At 42.9% G+C, this 19,230-nt stretch overlaps 3 protein-coding genes across 12 annotated transcripts in view; 2 read left to right on the forward strand and 1 right to left on the reverse strand.

The window, feature by feature from the left end:
- LOC6591491 (maternal effect protein oskar) lies at positions 1–13,560 on the reverse strand. Of its 6 annotated transcripts, none has more exons than XM_026994179.1 (5): positions 13,242–13,553; positions 1,758–2,139; positions 1,236–1,626; positions 278–1,012; positions 1–218 (listed from the first exon to the last, which is right to left on the reverse strand). In XM_026994179.1, exons 1-5 carry the CDS (start codon positions 13,434–13,436, stop codon positions 116–118), a joined length of 1,806 nt encoding a protein of 601 aa, XP_026849980.1. In that variant the 5' UTR covers positions 13,437–13,553; the 3' UTR covers positions 1–115. The 6 variants fall into 6 exon arrangements, with proteins under 6 accessions (XP_026849980.1, XP_026849970.1, XP_026849987.1 ...); XM_026994169.1 differs by having other exon boundaries at positions 1,236–1,680; positions 13,242–13,550; XM_026994186.1 differs by lacking the exons at positions 1–218; positions 278–1,012 and adding an exon at positions 1,103–1,173 and having other exon boundaries at positions 1,236–1,680; positions 13,242–13,560.
- Positions 4,424–9,325, forward strand: LOC6591490 (prominin-like protein). Its single transcript, XM_026994151.1, has 10 exons — positions 4,424–4,900; positions 4,964–5,111; positions 5,181–5,306; positions 5,401–5,588; positions 5,667–5,837; positions 7,047–7,177; positions 7,233–7,565; positions 7,642–7,751; positions 7,809–8,757; positions 8,829–9,325. The coding sequence occupies exons 1-10, from the start codon at positions 4,498–4,500 to the stop codon at positions 9,144–9,146; spliced, it is 2,877 nt and encodes a 958-aa protein (XP_026849952.1). The 5' UTR covers positions 4,424–4,497; the 3' UTR covers positions 9,147–9,325.
- Positions 13,561–18,017: 4,457 nt separating the features above from the next.
- Positions 18,018–19,230, forward strand: part of LOC6591785 (tight junction protein ZO-2) — a 122,027-nt gene continuing 120,814 nt past the window's right edge. For 2 of the 5 annotated variants that reach the window (XR_003408577.1, XM_002017350.2), the window contains exon 1: positions 18,018–18,881. Coding sequence is in view for 4 of the 5 variants with exons in the window: in XM_002017350.2 (XP_002017386.2) it covers positions 18,302–18,881 (580 nt within the window). In the remaining variant the exon portion in view is untranslated. The remainder of the gene's footprint in view (positions 18,882–19,230) is intronic. The other 3 variants (XM_026987250.1, XM_026987252.1, XM_026987255.1) reach the window with 2 other exon arrangements.

Below are 19,230 nucleotides of genomic sequence, written 5' to 3' on the forward strand. Positions count from 1 at the left end.
AATTTCAGCGTATGCGCCGCGCCGTCAGCGTGGATATAAAACATCTTCATCTTCATCTCCTCATCCTCCAATTGAGGAGACAGGTGCCAGACCAGTCTCCATGGCTCGAATACGATCAATACTCCAGACTCGCTTCAATCATTTGCAAGACACGTTGCCGACCAATTTTGTTCCAGAACACATAGGATTCCTTGGAGCCCGTCACGTTACGCGATGAGCTGTAAAAAGTTTTAAATCGATTAGCAATTATCAGTGATCGAAAAATCGCTGCACTTACTACTGGAAACAATCGAACCGGACGACGCCATTTTCGTTGACCAGGCACGAGTGTATATCGATCACCTTCAGGTAACTGGCGCACTCTTTCCAAATGAACTGGTTGAACTTGACCACCTTATCGCACATCGCTTTGTCGTGGCAATAATTGGCCAGCGGGGCCAATGTGGTTAGGATCGGGACCAGTCCCCGATTGTGCATGTCCTTGACCAACTGACGAAAGTCATGTTGGATTTGGACAATCGGTCTGCCCCGCATTATGTCCACGGATCCAATATTGACAATTATTTGCGTACCCTTGTTCACTAGCAAATGATGCAGACGCGACCGGGCGCCACTTATAGTCTGCCCAGATACGCACAGACCCGACTGCAGGACCCTCTCGGTCCGCTTGAAACGACACCTCAGCTCCATCCGAGCCAGATACAAGAGGAAATCATCTCCCAGTAGGGGAAAGTCCAACAAGTAGGCATCGTAATCCGAGTTGATGGTGAACATGGAGTCATGCTGAGTCCCACTCGATATGGTGGTGGGTGTGGGGGTGGTGGTGGGATACTGATACTGATACTCCTGCTGCATACTATGATGTTCGTTCACTAGCAAATTCCGTTGGTTCTTTAGGTTATCCCGATGGTTCTGGCTGTTGGAATTACGAAGATGGTTTTCTTGGGCCGGCAACGGCGGTGGCTTCTCTGGAGGATCGGCAAAGATGTTAGCTCGCTGATAGCAGTTCTTGCTGGGAAAATGGAAAGGCAAAGAAACTTGAAATCCTGATTGTATTGTACTAGAAACTGTAAAAGTTATCTCATAAGTAATTGATTGGAAACCGATCGTTTCAATGATCATCAATATGGTCGGGTATTTTAATTGAATTCGGAGAAGTTTGGGTGAAATAATCTATAAAAAGCAACGTTTTCCATATCAAGACTCGTTTTAAGGGTATTAAACATATTACATACAGATGATTCCAGTTGTCCTGATAGCACCAGTTTGACTCCGCCGCAGCCCTGGCCAGTTGCTGCAGTGGACCCGCCTGGTCTTCAATGGCGACTTCTTTGCCACCAACAGCCGGTACCTTCTCCTCGATGTGATTGATATTCTGGTTGAGATTGTAGTTGTTGTTGTTGTTGGTGTTCAGTGAGTACAGGGCCCGACGCTTGTACTGACAGCGCCAGAGGCGTGGGGGTGGTGCAGCCACCGGATGGTCGTTGGTCCCCAGGTCGTTGGTTCGCTTCTGATGGACGACCATATCGTACAGGTGGCGAGTCTCCGGGCGTGGCTTCATGTTAAAAATTCGCTTCCCGGACACGCAGCATTCGGCGGTCACGTGGGGGATGGTGAGCAGAAAGTCTGTGATATTTTCGTGCAGCGGAAACGGATTGCCCGTCAATTTTCGATATTCATCTGATGATCAGATTCGTCGGGATTAGGGATCTATCTATCTATTCTATTAAGAGGGTTCTGGCGTTACGGATACTCACTTTTGATGGTCGATATCGTGATGCCACTTTGGGCATTGGCCAGCAGTATGGACCGTATCTCGCTGTCAATCTCCGGGTACTCCTCCCGCACTTCGATGTAATTGCTGTCGATGATAGTCATGCTGCTGCTGTTGTAGCTACAGGAGATCTCCTCCTTCGCGGATATCAGTGTGGATGAAAAGAGTCTGGCCACAAGCTGCAGCTGTTTCTTCTGGCTCTCCTCTGTGTCGTCCACTGGTTTCTCGGGCACTAGCACTAGCACTACCCTCCCTGGCTCACTTTTCTTAGCTAAGTCCTTGTTCCCTTTGAAAATCTTCTTAAACTGCCGAATATATTTGGTCTTGTCGCCAAATACCTTGCTGTCAAATACCTCCTCAAAGATCTTCTTACAGTTAAAATTTGGTTTTGCAGCCCTAGTCAGCCTGTAGACACATACACATATCGAATGTGCTAAAAACAGATGAGACAATAACCACATAACGCGTCCTACAGCGTAAGTACTGGAATAAATATTGGAACATTTTTGAAAATACTATGAAATTATAAGACTAAGCATGTTGTGTGAGCTAGACAAGGTGTTGAAAATCAATGTGACTGATAAACTGACATGACATGACAGTCTAAACATGACTGCAGAATCTGAACCAGCCAAAATGAAGAACAAAATTTCATTCTCTTTCACTCTGCCTGTGGCATCCACGATTTTAAAGATACAAGAAAACAAAAAAGCGGAATCGTAGAGAATAACCATATCTTCAAGACTGGCGAATCTGGATCAGATCATATTGTTAGCAAAGCAAAGAATTATTATACGAAACCCAGACACGAAGGACCAGTCGCAGGCTGAGGAGGATAGTTTGATTTTTTTGAGCATTGATGAGGCCCCGGTTAACGATTTTAAGGTGCTTTTTTGGGTACCAAAAAATGTAACGAAAATTCTAGGGATGCACAAAATGTGGATCTAAGCTTCGGAACTTAAACAAATGCGGAAATTAATTCTACATTTGACATTTATGCAGATTTTGCTGTCAACTACATATTCATGAAATAAACGTTACGTAGACAGCGTATTCATGTCAACTACATATTAATGAAATAAACGTTACGTTACGTAGTTTCAAAGAATATGTAGTAGAAATTGGAAAATGGTGCAATCAAAAACGACATAGCTGCGCGCCAAAGTGGAAGTTTTTTGAATTTGTGTAAGGGGGGGTCTAGAACTCCCTCAAAATTACTTCTGCCAAAATGTTCAGGACTCCCACTTCTGCCACTTCCCGGCCTTCGATGCTGAAGAATCGCTCCCACATGCGGGTGTGGGAGAACTGAAAGCCCATCTCGCGGGAAGATGGCATGCGAGGTGGTTACCTCGAGATCGCTATCCTCCATTGGATCGTTGTAGTGCTTCACGGAGTACACGAAGCTCTCCGTACGATCCTCTGGATGTTGCAGAATTGCGCTTTTGTACCGGGTCTCGTCGATGGCCGTTGTATGGTAGTCGCCGAACTCCTGATCCGTGTCCACTTCCACCTCTCCAAAGATGAATTGCCAGCGGGTGAGCCCACTCATTGTGGCCCCGAAAGCGCGTAATCAGTTGCCACTCCTCCTCTTTCTTAAACTTCCACTGGCCATAGCTGTAGTTTGTCACCCTGGCGTCGAAGATGAGCAGGTGGACCAGCTCCTTGTTGCAATAGTAGGCATCATCGGCGAGGGTCTTGCAACTGCAGTTTACTGTTCATGAGTACGTTGTGTACTTGCTGGAGAATTAGGTGTAGTTGGCCTCGGCGTAGGTGAGGTTCTTCAGCTGAAGGCGTTGTATTGTACTCCTTGTACTTCGCCTTGATCTCCTGGTGATTTTCTGCCTCGAAACACCTGCCCGCACAATACCTGAAAGCGGAAGAGGTCGAATTTGTTCTGGGCGGCGATGCAGAGACTTCAGCCGCTGATGAAGTCGAGTTGGATCCGATCGATATAAAGGAGGACTATCCAACAGATGTCACTGCTCACGAATTTACAGATATTAAGATTGACGGTGTAGGTGCTGGGGATGTGCTGAGGACCGAGGATGGAGAAATTTACATTTTCAATTCGACCAGTACGGTGGAAGCTAAGTACGACTCTGCTCCGCCGGAGTTTCAACAAGACAGCGACTCACGTCCTACAATAGTTAGTATGAAAAAGGAATATCATATAGATTTCCCCTGTTTAACCCTATTAGCGTGCAGTTAAGGACGACGGGGAGATTCAGTTCTGCGGTGAGCAATCGGAGGAAATGGGCACCACGGCTTAGGCAATGAGAAGGGGCACACGTCAATGCGGCATCCCAGTCCAATTGCGCTGGAGGGAGGTTTCGTCCCTAACCTAAGCTAAATCTAGTGTCATTGTTTTTATTTTCTTCTGTTAAGCAGATTTTTTTTATTTCAGTAGCTTCTGAATTTAATCTTATACTTAGTTTTGATTGAAATAAAAGAGAAACGAACAAAAAAATTTTTGTAAATTTTCAATACCAGCTCGAAATTTTTGGTAAATTAAAAATTAAGTGTTATTTACATCTGGGGATGCTATCTCTATAAACTTGGTGAGTGTTATGTACGAGCATGAAGCTTTGTTTGTGGTTTGACGAATTCATATGATGGTTCTCCCGTCTATATTTAACTTAAAGTCTTCCTTTAGTATATGAACATAAGTTTGATTTTTTGATATTCGCGGTCGGAGGTATTTAAAGAACAGAACCCTAGAGATAATGACCGAATGTATAATTACGGAGTCTAAACGGATTAGACCCGTGGCTAATTGTGCCAGGAACAGAAGAGAGCGAAAAATGGAGGGGACTCTGACGACCGCCACTCTCTGTGCGGCTATACTTCTGATTGTGCTGGTCACTCGGGTTTATGAGAGTACCGCCAGTGCAAACCCACCAGATGATCCCCCTTTCTCATATTGGCGCAAAGGATATTCGGGACATGGCACCTCTCACGAGCAAATGGGGGTACTGCACTTTCCCAGTATTGAATACTCAAGGTTCGAGCCTTCAATGAATTACTCCAAGAGACAGAATGTCACAAAAATGTGGGTGGATATTGTTTTCAAATTTTCGCGAACCTTTTTTGACAAAATGTTTCCACTTGATCCGACCATGCCAAGAGGTAAGTGAGACCCGATTTGATGATTTCTGGTTAATAGTGAACGTAATCAAATATTTGATCCAGGCTTCATAACGGACTTCGGTAACGACAACATGAGGTTGGGGCCGAAAGTTATAAAGGATGATTGGGCGGGTTGGTTAAACGCATTTTGGCTTATGTGGTTTTGGATATTCTTTTTGGTTGTTGTGATTATCCTGGCACCCTTTGTAGGGTGAGTACATCATGTTGTATCTTTTCGCAAAACCATTAATGACATGCTTATCTTGTTCGCATGGAACAGTGTTGTGTATTTCTGCTTATGTTGCCATCGCTGTTCGCTGGGATGTCCAGCTTGCCATTCGGGTTCAAATATGAGGAAAACTCTTCTTTGGAGCACCTGCTTGATTATGATCCTTCCATTAATCGCGTAGGTTATGGCTCTGTTTTATCCCGAATGCGGATTAATTTTTTCTTTTCTTTCGTTCTTTATTTTTATTTGTTCTTTCTTTCTGAGTTAACAGTGGTAGTATGGTCCTGGCCGTCCTCTCAAATGGCATGCTAGAGCGCGGCCTAGAAAACACTAAAAAGACTCTTGAAATGGGTAGCATAGACACTTGCAACTTTCTGAAGGATGTCAGCGATCATGTTCATCATTTGTTTGTGAAAAACTATGAGGAGCTGTCGACACATCTGATCAGTACTATCATGGGTATGACGTAATTCAATTTACCTCTTCTCTAATCTCATATATGTATGTATGTATTTATTTATACCCCAACCACCACAGATGCACCGAAACATTTGTTTAGGGACTTAAGCGATGTCGCAGAGGGTAATTCCATTGCGGAACTAGCCGGACATATCTCTTATCTTTCATTTTATAACACCACTAGGTATTTGGTATTTCTTAGTGAAGCAACATATGTTGGTGTGGATTATGCAAATAAACTAAGAAATGGTAAGATAAAAATTGTATTTATACCCGGTAACCAAAGAGAAACTCATGAGGATTTATGTAACATGCTGAAGGAATCATTTTTGATCCCATAAAGTATAGATATGTATACATATGTATATCATAAATTTAGCACATATGTATGTATGTAAATATATCTACACAGCCAGCATAAGAGACAGCTCTAGCTAAAATGACAGATATCGACGTAGTAACTTTCAAACAAAAATCACTGAACCACATAGAAGGAGTCATTTATGTAGATACATGTACATACATATGTAGATATTGTCATTCTCTACATTCTGCTCCTTTGCTTTTCTCGTATCTTTAAAATTGGTGATGCCAAAGATTTTTTTCCTTTGAGGGGGTTGAAGTGAGCGGGGCGAAGTTCTAAAATACACTTGTAACAGCGACATATCACAAAAGACTGGATAAAAAATGTCGTTGCTCCAGCTCTTATAGTCTCTGTGCACTAGACGGACAGACGGACGGACGGACGACCGGACGGACAGACAGACAGGGCTCAATCGACTCGGCTATTGATGCTGATCAAGAATATATATACTTTATGGGGTCGGAAAAGCTTCCTTCTGGACGTTACACACATCCATTTTCACCGCAAATCTAATATACCCCTATACTGATTTTGAGTATCGGGTATAAAAAGGATGTTTCAAGAGCAGCGGGTTCATCTCATGAACACAACAACAGACTGGTACCGCACTATTTCAGCCTCTCGTTAACAATTCTAAAGTATGAAGTACAATAAAATCTTCTTAGTAAGAATCCTAAGCTATGCTTATAATCAATAAATGTGTACAAAGTATGTCCGTTCCGTTTGAGGCCTAGATCTCAGAGACTATAAGAGCTAGATCGGCGGAATTTTGTTTGCAGACTCCTATCGTAGTGTTATGTTTTAGGAAGATATCACACTGTCACACAATCATTTCTATTTTAGTCAGAATGAACAAAACAATCCAATGGCTGACTCCCTAGTCGCGAGCTCGTATTCTCTCCCACTCATTGGGGGAAATAGAGAGAGTGGTAGATATCGAGATGTAACGGACTGTGCGGTATGGAAGCAGCTAGAATATTTGTCATTAGGTGTAGAGATGATGGATAGGGAGAGTACAAGGCACTATAGTTCGTGCTCGTTCTTTGTATATTCACTTTTTGGTTATATTCACTACCACTGGATGTTGTTTTCAGGTCTCCGGGCAATAAAGCGCGACATTAACTATGCGGCGGTGGTTCTCTGTGGCAGTTTTGAATGCATGAAGTTTCTGCAAACCTCAGGAATTGAGTTTGTGGATACAAGCAGATGCCTACACTTGGATGAGGTGAATACTTACCAATACCAACATTACGGAATCTTTGCAATTACTCTCTATCTAGTGGCCCGATGCGGTAGCAATGCATGATGATCTGATTGAATTCCAAAAAACGATTGGGACTCGACACAAAAAATGGCTGCCGCGTCTCCGTGTTGTTAGTCAAAAGATTAAGGACGAGTTGGAACGAGTCTCACCACCAATAATTCGAGACATTCGTAAGGCAAGGCTGATTTTAGCTGAGGAGTCGAGGAGAATAGAAGAAATAATTGATGTGGTCATAAGTGACATTTATCTTGCCACTTTACGTGCGAGCAGGGCGTTTGAGGATCTTTACGATAAATTTAATGAAACACGCAACTTTGTCGTTCAATATATATCTGTAGCTCTCTTTGTGGTGAGTACCTAAATGAATGTGTAGTGAATGTCTGCGTGTCTGGTTCCTCCAATCTAAGCCCAAAATTCCTAATTAGATACTGTCAGTCCTGATTGTGGCTTTGGTTATCGGATGTCTGGCAAAACGTCCCACCGGAGCGAGCAATGAGTATTTCACTACAAAGATGGCATCGTACATTTTGATACTGTGAGTGCTCTGAGATTATTAAAGAGCTCCCTTAACTAATACAAATTGTCCTGGCAGAGGCATGGTTTTGATATTTTGTGCGATATCCGTCATGCTGATAGTGGTGCTTTTTTATTTTGTGATTGGTGGTGTGGCGTACAAAGGCGCATGTGCACCACTGAGCGAACTGAAGTCGAGTGCGCTTTTAAAAAACCTAGACTCAGAGATCGATCTCCGAACGATGTTTTCTTTCCGGAATGTGGATGTACGAGCTGCCAATAAATCAAGCAAGCCAATCAGAGCATCGAGTGTTGTCAAGGCGTGCCAAGGCGACGACTATTTCTTTACATTTCTGCAAGATAATAAAATCTTTGACATAGACGATTTTCTTCGACTGAAGCTAGTGACAGTCGGGGAAAGGAAATTTGATCAAAATTTAGATTTGTCAAAGGAATTTATACTGACGGATGCTGACCGAGATGTATTTTTAGTCTCCCTTGAGGAAACAACTTTAGGATTGTTTCAGAGGCAAAACTGGATGGATTTAGTTTGTCCACGTCTCGACAGGTTGAAACTAAATGAGCTCGGGGAGAGTTTCACCGCTTTTGGGCAGTCGCTATCGTGGAGTAACTTTGCTGCCGCCTCTGTAGCTTTCCAAAACGCGCATGTTAGCCTCAAGTCAATCAAACATAAGTATTATCCCGAAGTACAAAGAGTATTTTATTGGGTAGATATAAATACAATTTGGCTGCAGTATTATTTTGTCCACCAAAATTACAACCTTGCCGATTCCATGAAAATATTAAGACAGAGAATAATTGATGTTGAGGAATTTATACAAAATAGAGGAACGAAATTTATTTCTTCTCTTGGCAAAAACTTAACCGAGACTATTGATAATCAACTCAAGGACTATCTCAGAATGATAATCAGGGAGGCTAAGACAAAGATCGGTCGCTGCAAACCTCTGACCTACATATACGATCGCGGCCTTGACTTGGTTTGCAAACGCATGGTTGACCCCATAGTAAGTAGTTCCTCACAAAATGTTGTTATTTTATTCGACTTACCGATCGATTCTATTGTTCATCCTTACAGAACGGCTATTGGATAAGTGTATCAGTGGCGGCGTTCCTTCTGCTGCCCGTGCTCTTTATAGCTCATCGTCTACAGTGTCTGTTTAAGCAACACAGGCTAATTCGGATAAGGGCCATAAGGGCCATAAGGCCACGGGTTGAGGAGTCAGATGATGAAAACCCATGTCCCTATTGCAATGCAGGTGCGAATAGGATTCCAGGCGGAAACGTTGTCTGCATTGGTCTGGACGATGCAGAAACTACAATTTTTGATGAGCAGAACACGATCGAAGAAACACTGAATATCAACGATGCAGACAGAAAAAATAAGGTGGACTAGTGATAAATGAATAAATAAGAAATCCGAGATATTTTAATCAGCAAAGGGTTTTGCTGGTGAGCCAAGTTCCACTTAGCTTGAATGAGGAGGTGGGGGCTCGGGCCTACTTCCCATTACGCATTGGTCACCCAAATAAATGATTAAGACTTGGTTTCTTCGAGGAGATTTCTTCAGCTCTACTCCTTTTTTTATCGCCTTCCCTAACCTTGGCTGGTTTTTGGGATCGCTGCACTTTTCCTCGGCACACTTCTATGAATAAGCCGTACTTTAAATTAATTAAAATTAAGAACAGAGATTATAAGCCATCGAATAATACTACGTGGTCTGGTTCACCGAGTTATTTACCGAGTTTTTGAAGCGGATTTCTACTCACTTGTAGAGAGCTCGCTAATGATCTCTGACATTTTTGGGCCTCCTTGGGATTGAACCACACTTGTGGATTATGGAATGTTGACATTATAAATTGCCATCAAGTAGTTGTACAAATGAAGCAGGGAATGTTTGTTTGCACCAGTTGCCGATTGGCAAACTCTGGCGCTAATCATCAAAATGAAAGAAGATCCCAAGAGGACGAAGACACACCTTACACACACACTTAGCAACCGCTCATTCGCAGAGGGGGCTTGAGGCATGACCCTAATTGGAGTCCTGGACAGGACAAGTGGCAAGTGAAAGTCTTGTAAAAATGTTTACCGATTCCTGCAGTGAGGCGCTCGAAATATCCCGCCCCTCTAGTAAAACAATAGGTCGAAAGGATCCTGAATGGTGATGTCCAAAACTAGGGAAACTAAAGAGACCTAATTACATCGCGTCTTCATCTGGTGCCCCAAGTTCTATCCTCAACTTGCCAAGTCAGGAGAAACTTTCGTGAGCAATCAAAATCAAAAGGATCTACGAGGGAATCTCTTCCACGGACACATCCCAGAAGACGGGCTTCAGACCAAAGTCGTTTTCATTCCTAAACCAGGCTAACCCTCGCACACTGCCCCCACACTGTGAAATGTTTTAGATTTTACCTTCAGGTTTTATTTTTAAATTTTTTTTTTTGATTTTACATTGCGACTTGTTATATGAGGACATACAAAAAAAAAAAACGTGATCACTTTCAATACATACAATTAACATACATTCAAGGCCAAAGAGAACTAGTTTATAAATAGTAAATAGCAAGGAATTCATTTTAGATAATTAAAGAGAAGTTTTCTATGCTACACACTACACAAATACGCTTTAGCGCGCGCACTTCTGACCGCGTTTCTGCAGCAGAGTGTAAACTTTCGGAAAACGGAAACGAAAATTGCGCAAATGCTTCACTTGAATTTGCTTAAACACATTAATAATAAATCAGCCGCGGCGTTGATTCTGTGCAAGCGAAGGCTTAAAGTGAAGCAAGTGCATTTTCAGTCTAGGGCCAAAATGTAGCATGACTCAAATGTATATAACCCACTCCCACACATGGAACTCCCACACAAGGGAGGTGCTGGCATACAGGAGAATGCAACATTTTGGCCAACAAACAGAATAATACAGAATAAGAGTAACAGAAAACAGTTTATAACATTTGCAATGATTTGCATTTGAATATCATTTCGCTTTGCAATCCATTCAATGGGATTAGATTGCAATGGGAAATGTGTTGGAAATTTCAAGAGCATTTTTAGACAAGTTTTCCGTCGTCCCGAATCGTTATTGTTAATGAAGTTTTCCGTAGTTTTTGGGATAGTAGCAAAAACTAGGTAGAAAAATTCAAAATACCGACAAAATCGATCCAAAGCAACAGAAAACTCGGGAAAAGGATAAAATCTAACAAGAAACAACAAACACAAAAAACGCAATTTTAAACAATCATTTACACTAGGGACTTACACAAACAGACAATTACAAGGAACAAATACAAGTAAACATAAAAATGAACATGGAAACATAAAACACATTAAAAATATTAAGCGAATCTCGAATTTCAGCGTATGCGCCGCGCCGTCAGCGTGGATATAAAACATCTTCATCTTCATCTCCTCATCCTCCAATTGAGGAGACAGGTGCCAGACCAGTCTCCATGGCTCGAATACGATCAATACTCCAGACTCGCTTCAATCATTTGCAAGACACGTTGCCGACCAATTTTGTTCCAGAACACATAGGATTCCTTGGAGCCCGTCACGTTACGCGATGAGCTGTAAAAAGTTTTAAATCGATTAGCAATTATCAGTGATCGAAAAATCGCTGCACTTACTACTGGAAACAATCGAACCGGACGACGCCATTTTCGTTGACCAGGCACGAGTGTATATCGATCACCTTCAGGTAACTGGCGCACTCTTTCCAAATGAACTGGTTGAACTTGACCACCTTATCGCACATCGCTTTGTCGTGGCAATAATTGGCCAGCGGGGCCAATGTGGTTAGGATCGGGACCAGTCCCCGATTGTGCATGTCCTTGACCAACTGACGAAAGTCATGTTGGATTTGGACAATCGGTCTGCCCCGCATTATGTCCACGGATCCAATATTGACAATTATTTGCGTACCCTTGTTCACTAGCAAATGATGCAGACGCGACCGGGCGCCACTTATAGTCTGCCCAGATACGCACAGACCCGACTGCAGGACCCTCTCGGTCCGCTTGAAACGACACCTCAGCTCCATCCGAGCCAGATACAAGAGGAAATCATCTCCCAGTAGGGGAAAGTCCAACAAGTAGGCATCGTAATCCGAGTTGATGGTGAACATGGAGTCATGCTGAGTCCCACTCGATATGGTGGTGGGTGTGGGGGTGGTGGTGGGATACTGATACTGATACTCCTGCTGCATACTATGATGTTCGTTCACTAGCAAATTCCGTTGGTTCTTTAGGTTATCCCGATGGTTCTGGCTGTTGGAATTACGAAGATGGTTTTCTTGGGCCGGCAACGGCGGTGGCTTCTCTGGAGGATCGGCAAAGATGTTAGCTCGCTGATAGCAGTTCTTGCTGGGAAAATGGAAAGGCAAAGAAACTTGAAATCCTGATTGTATTGTACTAGAAACTGTAAAAGTTATCTCATAAGTAATTGATTGGAAACCGATCGTTTCAATGATCATCAATATGGTCGGGTATTTTAATTGAATTCGGAGAAGTTTGGGTGAAATAATCTATAAAAAGCAACGTTTTCCATATCAAGACTCGTTTTAAGGGTATTAAACATATTACATACAGATGATTCCAGTTGTCCTGATAGCACCAGTTTGACTCCGCCGCAGCCCTGGCCAGTTGCTGCAGTGGACCCGCCTGGTCTTCAATGGCGACTTCTTTGCCACCAACAGCCGGTACCTTCTCCTCGATGTGATTGATATTCTGGTTGAGATTGTAGTTGTTGTTGTTGTTGGTGTTCAGTGAGTACAGGGCCCGACGCTTGTACTGACAGCGCCAGAGGCGTGGGGGTGGTGCAGCCACCGGATGGTCGTTGGTCCCCAGGTCGTTGGTTCGCTTCTGATGGACGACCATATCGTACAGGTGGCGAGTCTCCGGGCGTGGCTTCATGTTAAAAATTCGCTTCCCGGACACGCAGCATTCGGCGGTCACGTGGGGGATGGTGAGCAGAAAGTCTGTGATATTTTCGTGCAGCGGAAACGGATTGCCCGTCAATTTTCGATATTCATCTGATGATCAGATTCGTCGGGATTAGGGATCTATCTATCTATTCTATTAAGAGGGTTCTGGCGTTACGGATACTCACTTTTGATGGTCGATATCGTGATGCCACTTTGGGCATTGGCCAGCAGTATGGACCGTATCTCGCTGTCAATCTCCGGGTACTCCTCCCGCACTTCGATGTAATTGCTGTCGATGATAGTCATGCTGCTGCTGTTGTAGCTACAGGAGATCTCCTCCTTCGCGGATATCAGTGTGGATGAAAAGAGTCTGGCCACAAGCTGCAGCTGTTTCTTCTGGCTCTCCTCTGTGTCGTCCACTGGTTTCTCGGGCACTAGCACTAGCACTACCCTCCCTGGCTCACTTTTCTTAGCTAAGTCCTTGTTCCCTTTGAAAATCTTCTTAAACTGCCGAATATATTTGGTCTTGTCGCCAAATACCTTGCTGTCAAATACCTCCTCAAAGATCTTGTAAAACTGGTGGTTGGGGCCACTTTTGCACTTTTGGAAGGAAGCCGGCTTCTGGAGATGTTGGCACCACTGCTGCAAACACGTGGTCAGGCGTTTTCTCAATGCCGTCAGGCGACTACTGCTGCTGCTGTTGCTGTTGCTGTTGCTCTTACTCGTGTACGGCTCGCTGTGGGCACTTCTATACGTGGCCATCGCTTAAACGAAAGTGAGAGAGGGAAGGGATCCGCTACATTTCTATATCCATTACATTACGTTCTGTGCGTGTGTGTGTGGGAGCTTTGGAGACTGTTGCAGGTGTATGGGTGCTGGAAGTCTTCTGTGGAAAAGGAGTAACGGTGAGTCGTTAGCGTGTGGTGTGATGCGCTTTGATTTCTCATCTGCTTTGATGGGACAGATCTGCATTAGGGTGGTGCACTGTTTGAAGGCAACGAAAATGGATTTCTCGGCGCGGAACTACCTGCACTAGGGTGGGACACTTTGTGGATTCTAAATATAATCAAAATGTTACCTCTTTCATAGCTCGGATATTATATAACGTTTTGTCATATTTCGAAGAAATATTTTGATATCTGCTATACTGAGAAATTAACAGTACGATAAAATACGAAAAATACGAATATTCCTAAGGCCATGTAAAATAGGGAAAGAGTCAAAACAGAACCGAAACATTAAATTTCTGAGGAATTTTTTTTAATTAAAGGACTAGAAGAGGACATCTTGAAAGTATGAACTTCATTTTTCAAAGTCCTGGTTCTTAAATAAAGAGTTTATTGCATAATAGACACATTTCAAGTAGCTATCAGAGAGCGATAATCTAATAAACATTATTAAATAAAATTACCATCTGGAAAACCATTTGGAAGTCATTAACAACACCTAGAATCAGCTGTAAAATCCATTTGGTGGTCTTTTAGACTCTATAAAAAAACAGCTTGGCAGTTGGTTTAAGCGCTACCCGATAAGCAATGAATTATAAGTAATTACAAAATAATAAAAATAACAATACCTCAAACAATTCCGAAGAGATCCGGCGGCCCACGTGCGCTGAGGCAATCGGTAAATGGAGTTGAAAACCATTCTCCAAGATGATTATCGTTCGAGTGCACCTGGAAGTTAGGAGAGTCTGGGAGAAGTTTTATGGTGAGGGTAAAGGTAAGGGACAGCCTCTGATGGATGACAGGAGTCACCCCATTTTGTGTGGATTGCTTCTCTTCAGCCCTTACTTGGGCACAGGAAGAGATACAGACAGTCGGAAAGTGGCTTAACTTGTGTAAGTTGTAACCCCCAGATTTGACCGAATCTATGCAGGGGAAGCTGGAGAGACGTGACGAGCAATACTAAACGGGAATATTGAGCAAGAACATGTGGTACAATTGATAGCACTCCCCCAAAGCCCTGACTTACACAGAATTATTGCCATTTGCTGAATAAAATCCCAAGGCTGCACTGTGGATAATCTTCTCAGACCATAATTGAAGAATTTGGAAATTACAACTGGAATATCTTACAATACAATAGTATTTCGTATAATTGAAAGACGAAATATGAACTAAAAGTAAAACTTTAAATCTAGATTCTAGTAAATTGTTCTCAGTGCATAAGCGACATGCAGTCGGCAAATTTCTGCGTGTTTTCACATTTTTTTTTTAGGTTCTCTTTCTAATACATTTTGAATGCATTCGAAACTCAAAGCAATTGTCCGCTTAATAACTGTAATTTACATGCATTCCATACACACACGCACACCAGTTCACGTTCTCTCTCTCTCTCTCTCTCTCTCTCCGTCAAACTGTGTGAGAAAACCCTCAAACTTATGCTCTCTCCGATCACCCACTCTTCTAATCCAATTCTGCTATGCTGCTATCGAACTAACGCAGTCTCCTTCTCCCTTCCACACAACTTCTGAAACCCTGCCCTGACAGCACCCTCGCACTTTTCCCCTCCGTCTCCGCGCCATCACTCGTTCTGCCCCGTCCACACTTCTGTCTTTAGTCATCCACTGCTCTGATTCAACAACAACAATAACCGCATTTGTCCCTTCCTTTGATTGACGGCGTTCTGCGGGGTGCGGGGAGGAAGATAGTGCGCGCGTTTAGAATTGCAAAGAGCAATTTACCGCCTGGAATTATGAGCGACACTTTTCATTAGGCTCTCCTCGACTGCATTTTTGCATAATTTATGGAGGCTTACAGCCGCTAAAGCTAAAGCAGTCTACATATAATCAGATGTATGCAATCAATTATCGAATTGGGTATCGTGGGGGTGGTATGACACCTGTTAATCTGAGAATATTTCGAAAATTTTGTGGAATGTGAAACTGGAATGCAGTGGATGCAGTTTACCGTTTTGGTTGCGCTCTCAATGCACTAATTCCCAACTATGTATGTATTTCCAATAATTACCTTTATCCGTTTCGAGAGTCTGGTTTCAACATCTGTTATTATTACGCAGTGCCTCGAATAGGCCTTACTCGAATCAGGCCTAATTAGAGCCCTTTTGTGTGTCGGTGTTGCCTGTTTGTATTGCCTGTTTCTCAGTTTCTTTGCCGGTCGATAAAGATTGGCAATAACACTTGAGTTAAGTGATTGAGAATGTGTCGGTCGGCCCGATGTGGTGTGTGTTGTGTGGCCCGACGGCAATTAATCAAGGCTATGGGCGACTGCACAGGGCGGTTTGTTCCGATTCCGGTTTTGATATAGTCCTCATTATCACAATACGATATGAGAGTGCAATTCCCTATGTGCTTACGATATTCAAGAGAGAGAGAGAGAGAGGCAACTAGATATCAAGACCTTCAATCACGTAGCAATCGTTGGTTCTTAAAAAGTCACAAGTTATGTATAAATGTTATTTAGGGAAGGACTTAAGGTACAGCTGCGCCGAAAAAAAACACCTGGGGGCTATCGTGTTGTAAAGACATATATATATATAAACTTTAAGGTATAATTTATGGTATCCCAGAGCATTCGTATGATTTGTAAACTCCAAATGAAAATATTTGAAAAAAAAAGATTTTATCAGAAATTTGGGCACCAACACAAAATAGCACCAATTTACAAAAAAGTCAAGAAACTATAAAATACAAAGAAACGTTCCACAATTTTTAGTAAAATATGTTACTTTAGTTTTATTTAAAGGTTTGTATTTTGTTGTAAAGCTATTGGCAACAACAACAGCAGCTCAACATGACGGCATCAAAGCTCACCTAATTTTCGCATTTTTCCCTTATGATATTCATCCACGAATCATGCAGGTTACCCCAAAGACTTATTGCGCTTTGGTTCCGCATTAGCAACATATTTTTTAACTTGACCAAAAATATTAGCAATGGGGTTTAAGTCTGGAGACTGTACAGGCCAATCCATTATACTAAGTGAATTGTTCTCGAACCACTTTCGAGCTTTCTTTCTAGATCGTTTTGGACACAAAACAACTGATGGGTGGGGGCCATTTATTCAATCTCCTTCCTAGTACGAAAATCATGCCCATACGATTATTCTTGCTTTTCTATGTCTAATGATTTTACATGTGAGTCGGGGGGTTGTATTCTGCATAAGGTAGTTGTTTCACATAAAATCAATACCTTTTCGCCAAAAAAAAATATTTGTCTATCGTCGAACCACAGGATTTTTCTTTGGCCCAGCTTTGGTGCTATTTTGCATATCAAACATTTTTTTCCCTATGCCTTCCCGTCAAAAGTGGTATTTTCCTCGGACTATGAGTACCCACTTTACGTTCTTTTAAACAAGATCTAACTTTCCTGGTACTTGACGATATTTTAAGATCATTTTTTAGCTCTGTGGCCGACTTAAATGGGTCCTCCTTGCTCTCACGAACCATTAGTTTTATCAGAAATGGGGATATCGCGGCGTTTCTTCCACGTGTTTCTTGTTGGAAACATATTTTAAAGCATTGCTAATCATTATATTTGAACAAACGACTTCACGAGTGGTGTCTTCCGAAACAGTCTAAATAAATTTATACAATACATATGTATGTCTTATATGACTTTAAACCTTTTTTTAAACTAAAAATTCGGGTGTGATTATCATTTTGAAATAACAATCACGCTCAACGCGCGAGAACGTTGCTCACAAATCGGCACAATTTCAAAATAAAGTTAATTTACCGCTCTGTTACCGATCATTTTCTTGTACATTTTGTTACCTTTGTTAGTTAAACCTTGTTTTAGACACAGTCCAATAACAAGGAGTCCCTGAAATACGCATGTCTTGTAGAAAATTGATTTATAAATCGTATAAAATTTTGTGGGCATGGCTAAATATGCTATCTAGCTAGTAATATTCAACGGAACATCAAAAACGAGGAATATGTTTAATATAACGTGAATTCACAGTATATTTCAGGTATATTTGGAAAATGAGACGGTATGTTTCGGTATATTTCTGTAGGTCAGACGGTCACGCTGCCGCGCTCTCCTGCTCATACGTGCAACGAACAAATGAGTCGGAAGAGCGTACTTTTGAATGCGCTATATAAAGTGGTATGGACAACAGGCAGAAACAGCCAAAGCCAAATTACAAGGCTCGTACGAACCTCACCTCGGCGTGTTACGACAATATACCTTGAAGACAAAATGTGGATTTTCAAGGTATGTTAGGCAAACGGGGTGGATGTTACTTAGCATGCGTTGCATTTTCTGGTCTCTCTTGCCTGTTGTCCATACCCTCTTTTATTCAGTTAATATGTGTGCAAATTGCCGTGTAGTTGCCATGTAATAAGTTTGATCAAAATGTAAAACATTTTCAACGGCGGAGGTTCGGCGTGCGGACGATTCAAACGAACTGCGAATATAAATGGCGCGAATATAAATTTTCCTACTAACACTTGCGAGTTAATTTTTAAACAAATCCAATACGAAAAATGCAACAACTAAGTGCATTCAAAATGTGTTCGTGTGTGCTAAAGTGAAACAGAATATATAAAGCAAAAAGGTGCAATAAAGAGCAAACAACAGCTGTGTTTGTGTGTCGCGTGTGTTTTTGTGTGTGGGAGTAAGTCTCCACTCGAAAGCGAAATCAAAAGAAATTCCCGTTATGACGCGCGAAGAAGAAGAAGAGGTGCGATCCCTGCTCTCGCGGCACCAGGAGCGGATTATGCTGGATCTGGGGAGCACCGATCTCCTGGCCGTGCTCGTGAAGAACTCGGTGCTTAGCCAATCCGAAGAGGATCTCCTGCTGAAGCCCTATGCTGCCGCTGCTCTTCCAGTCTCCACCCAGGAGCCTCCAGGCAGTGCGCCCTCTAGCGTGGGCGCCCTGACCAAACGAAAGCTTAGCGCCGTTGCCAGCAGCGGAAGTTCCACAAGTGCCAGCGGAAGTGGCAGCGGCACCGGCGGAGAGTACAGTGCCGGTTCTCTGGCCGGTTCGGGGTCCTCCCGCTGTGCCAGTGTCAATGGTGATGCCCAGAGCGACAATCGCTCGCTGACGCCCTCTGTCGGCGGCGGTGGAGGGGCCTGTGTGGGGCTCAACGATGCGGAGATCCTTCGGCTGCAGTGCGCCAATCTCATAGAGATAATAGCCAAGAACGGATTCGAGAAATTCAAGCAGTTCTGCTATGCCATCGAGTGCGAGTGCCCGCAGCTGATCGAGGATCTGATCAATGATCGTCTCAAGAGTGGTAAGTCCTGCTTTATTTCAAGGGAACTATGACTCCATGGGAAGACTAGTGGATGGCTGATCTTAAAATTAATGTTGCGGGACCGCTGCAGGGATCTACTGTTTTTCTGCTGCGCCATGGAGTCTGGTGCTGCTCCGTCAGCGGTTCTATTCCCGTTAAGTTCTGCCCCTAAGCGCGGCTCTCTCCAACCGGTTCCGATCTATGTATCTGATTTGCGCGACAAAACGCGTTGGCAGCTTTAGTATCCCATATCTTGGCCGTAAATTATTCACGTAATTGTGCTCGATCGGTTCTTAAATTTCTCATCTCGGCTAATTGGTTTTCTTACCTCGTTTTCTTTGCTCTTTTT

Source organism: Drosophila persimilis, unplaced genomic scaffold, assembly GCF_003286085.1.
Source record: "Drosophila persimilis strain 14011-0111.01,24,50 unplaced genomic scaffold, DperRS2 tig00000000-arrow-pilon, whole genome shotgun sequence".
NCBI lineage: Eukaryota > Metazoa > Arthropoda > Insecta > Diptera > Drosophilidae > Drosophila > Drosophila persimilis.

Bases quoted from the DNA above. Each gene is read 5' to 3' on its own strand.
- LOC6591490 (XM_026994151.1), top strand. From the start codon at position 4,498: ATGACCGAATGTATAATTACGGAGTCTAAACGGATTAGACCCGTGGCT. The intron at 7,178-7,232 runs GTGAATACTTAC...CTCTCTATCTAG, and splicing joins GATGCCTACACTTGGATGAG to TGGCCCGATGCGGTAGCAAT. The intron at 7,566-7,641 runs GTGAGTACCTAA...ATTCCTAATTAG, and splicing joins TATCTGTAGCTCTCTTTGTG to ATACTGTCAGTCCTGATTGT.
- LOC6591491 (XM_026994169.1), bottom strand. From the start codon at position 13,436: ATGGCCACGTATAGAAGTGCCCACAGCGAGCCGTACACGAGTAAGAGC. The intron at 1,681-1,757 runs GTGAGTATCCGT...TCTGATCATCAG, and splicing joins CACGATATCGACCATCAAAA to ATGAATATCGAAAATTGACG. The intron at 219-277 runs GTAAGTGCAGCG...AACTTTTTACAG, and splicing joins CGGTTCGATTGTTTCCAGTA to CTCATCGCGTAACGTGACGG.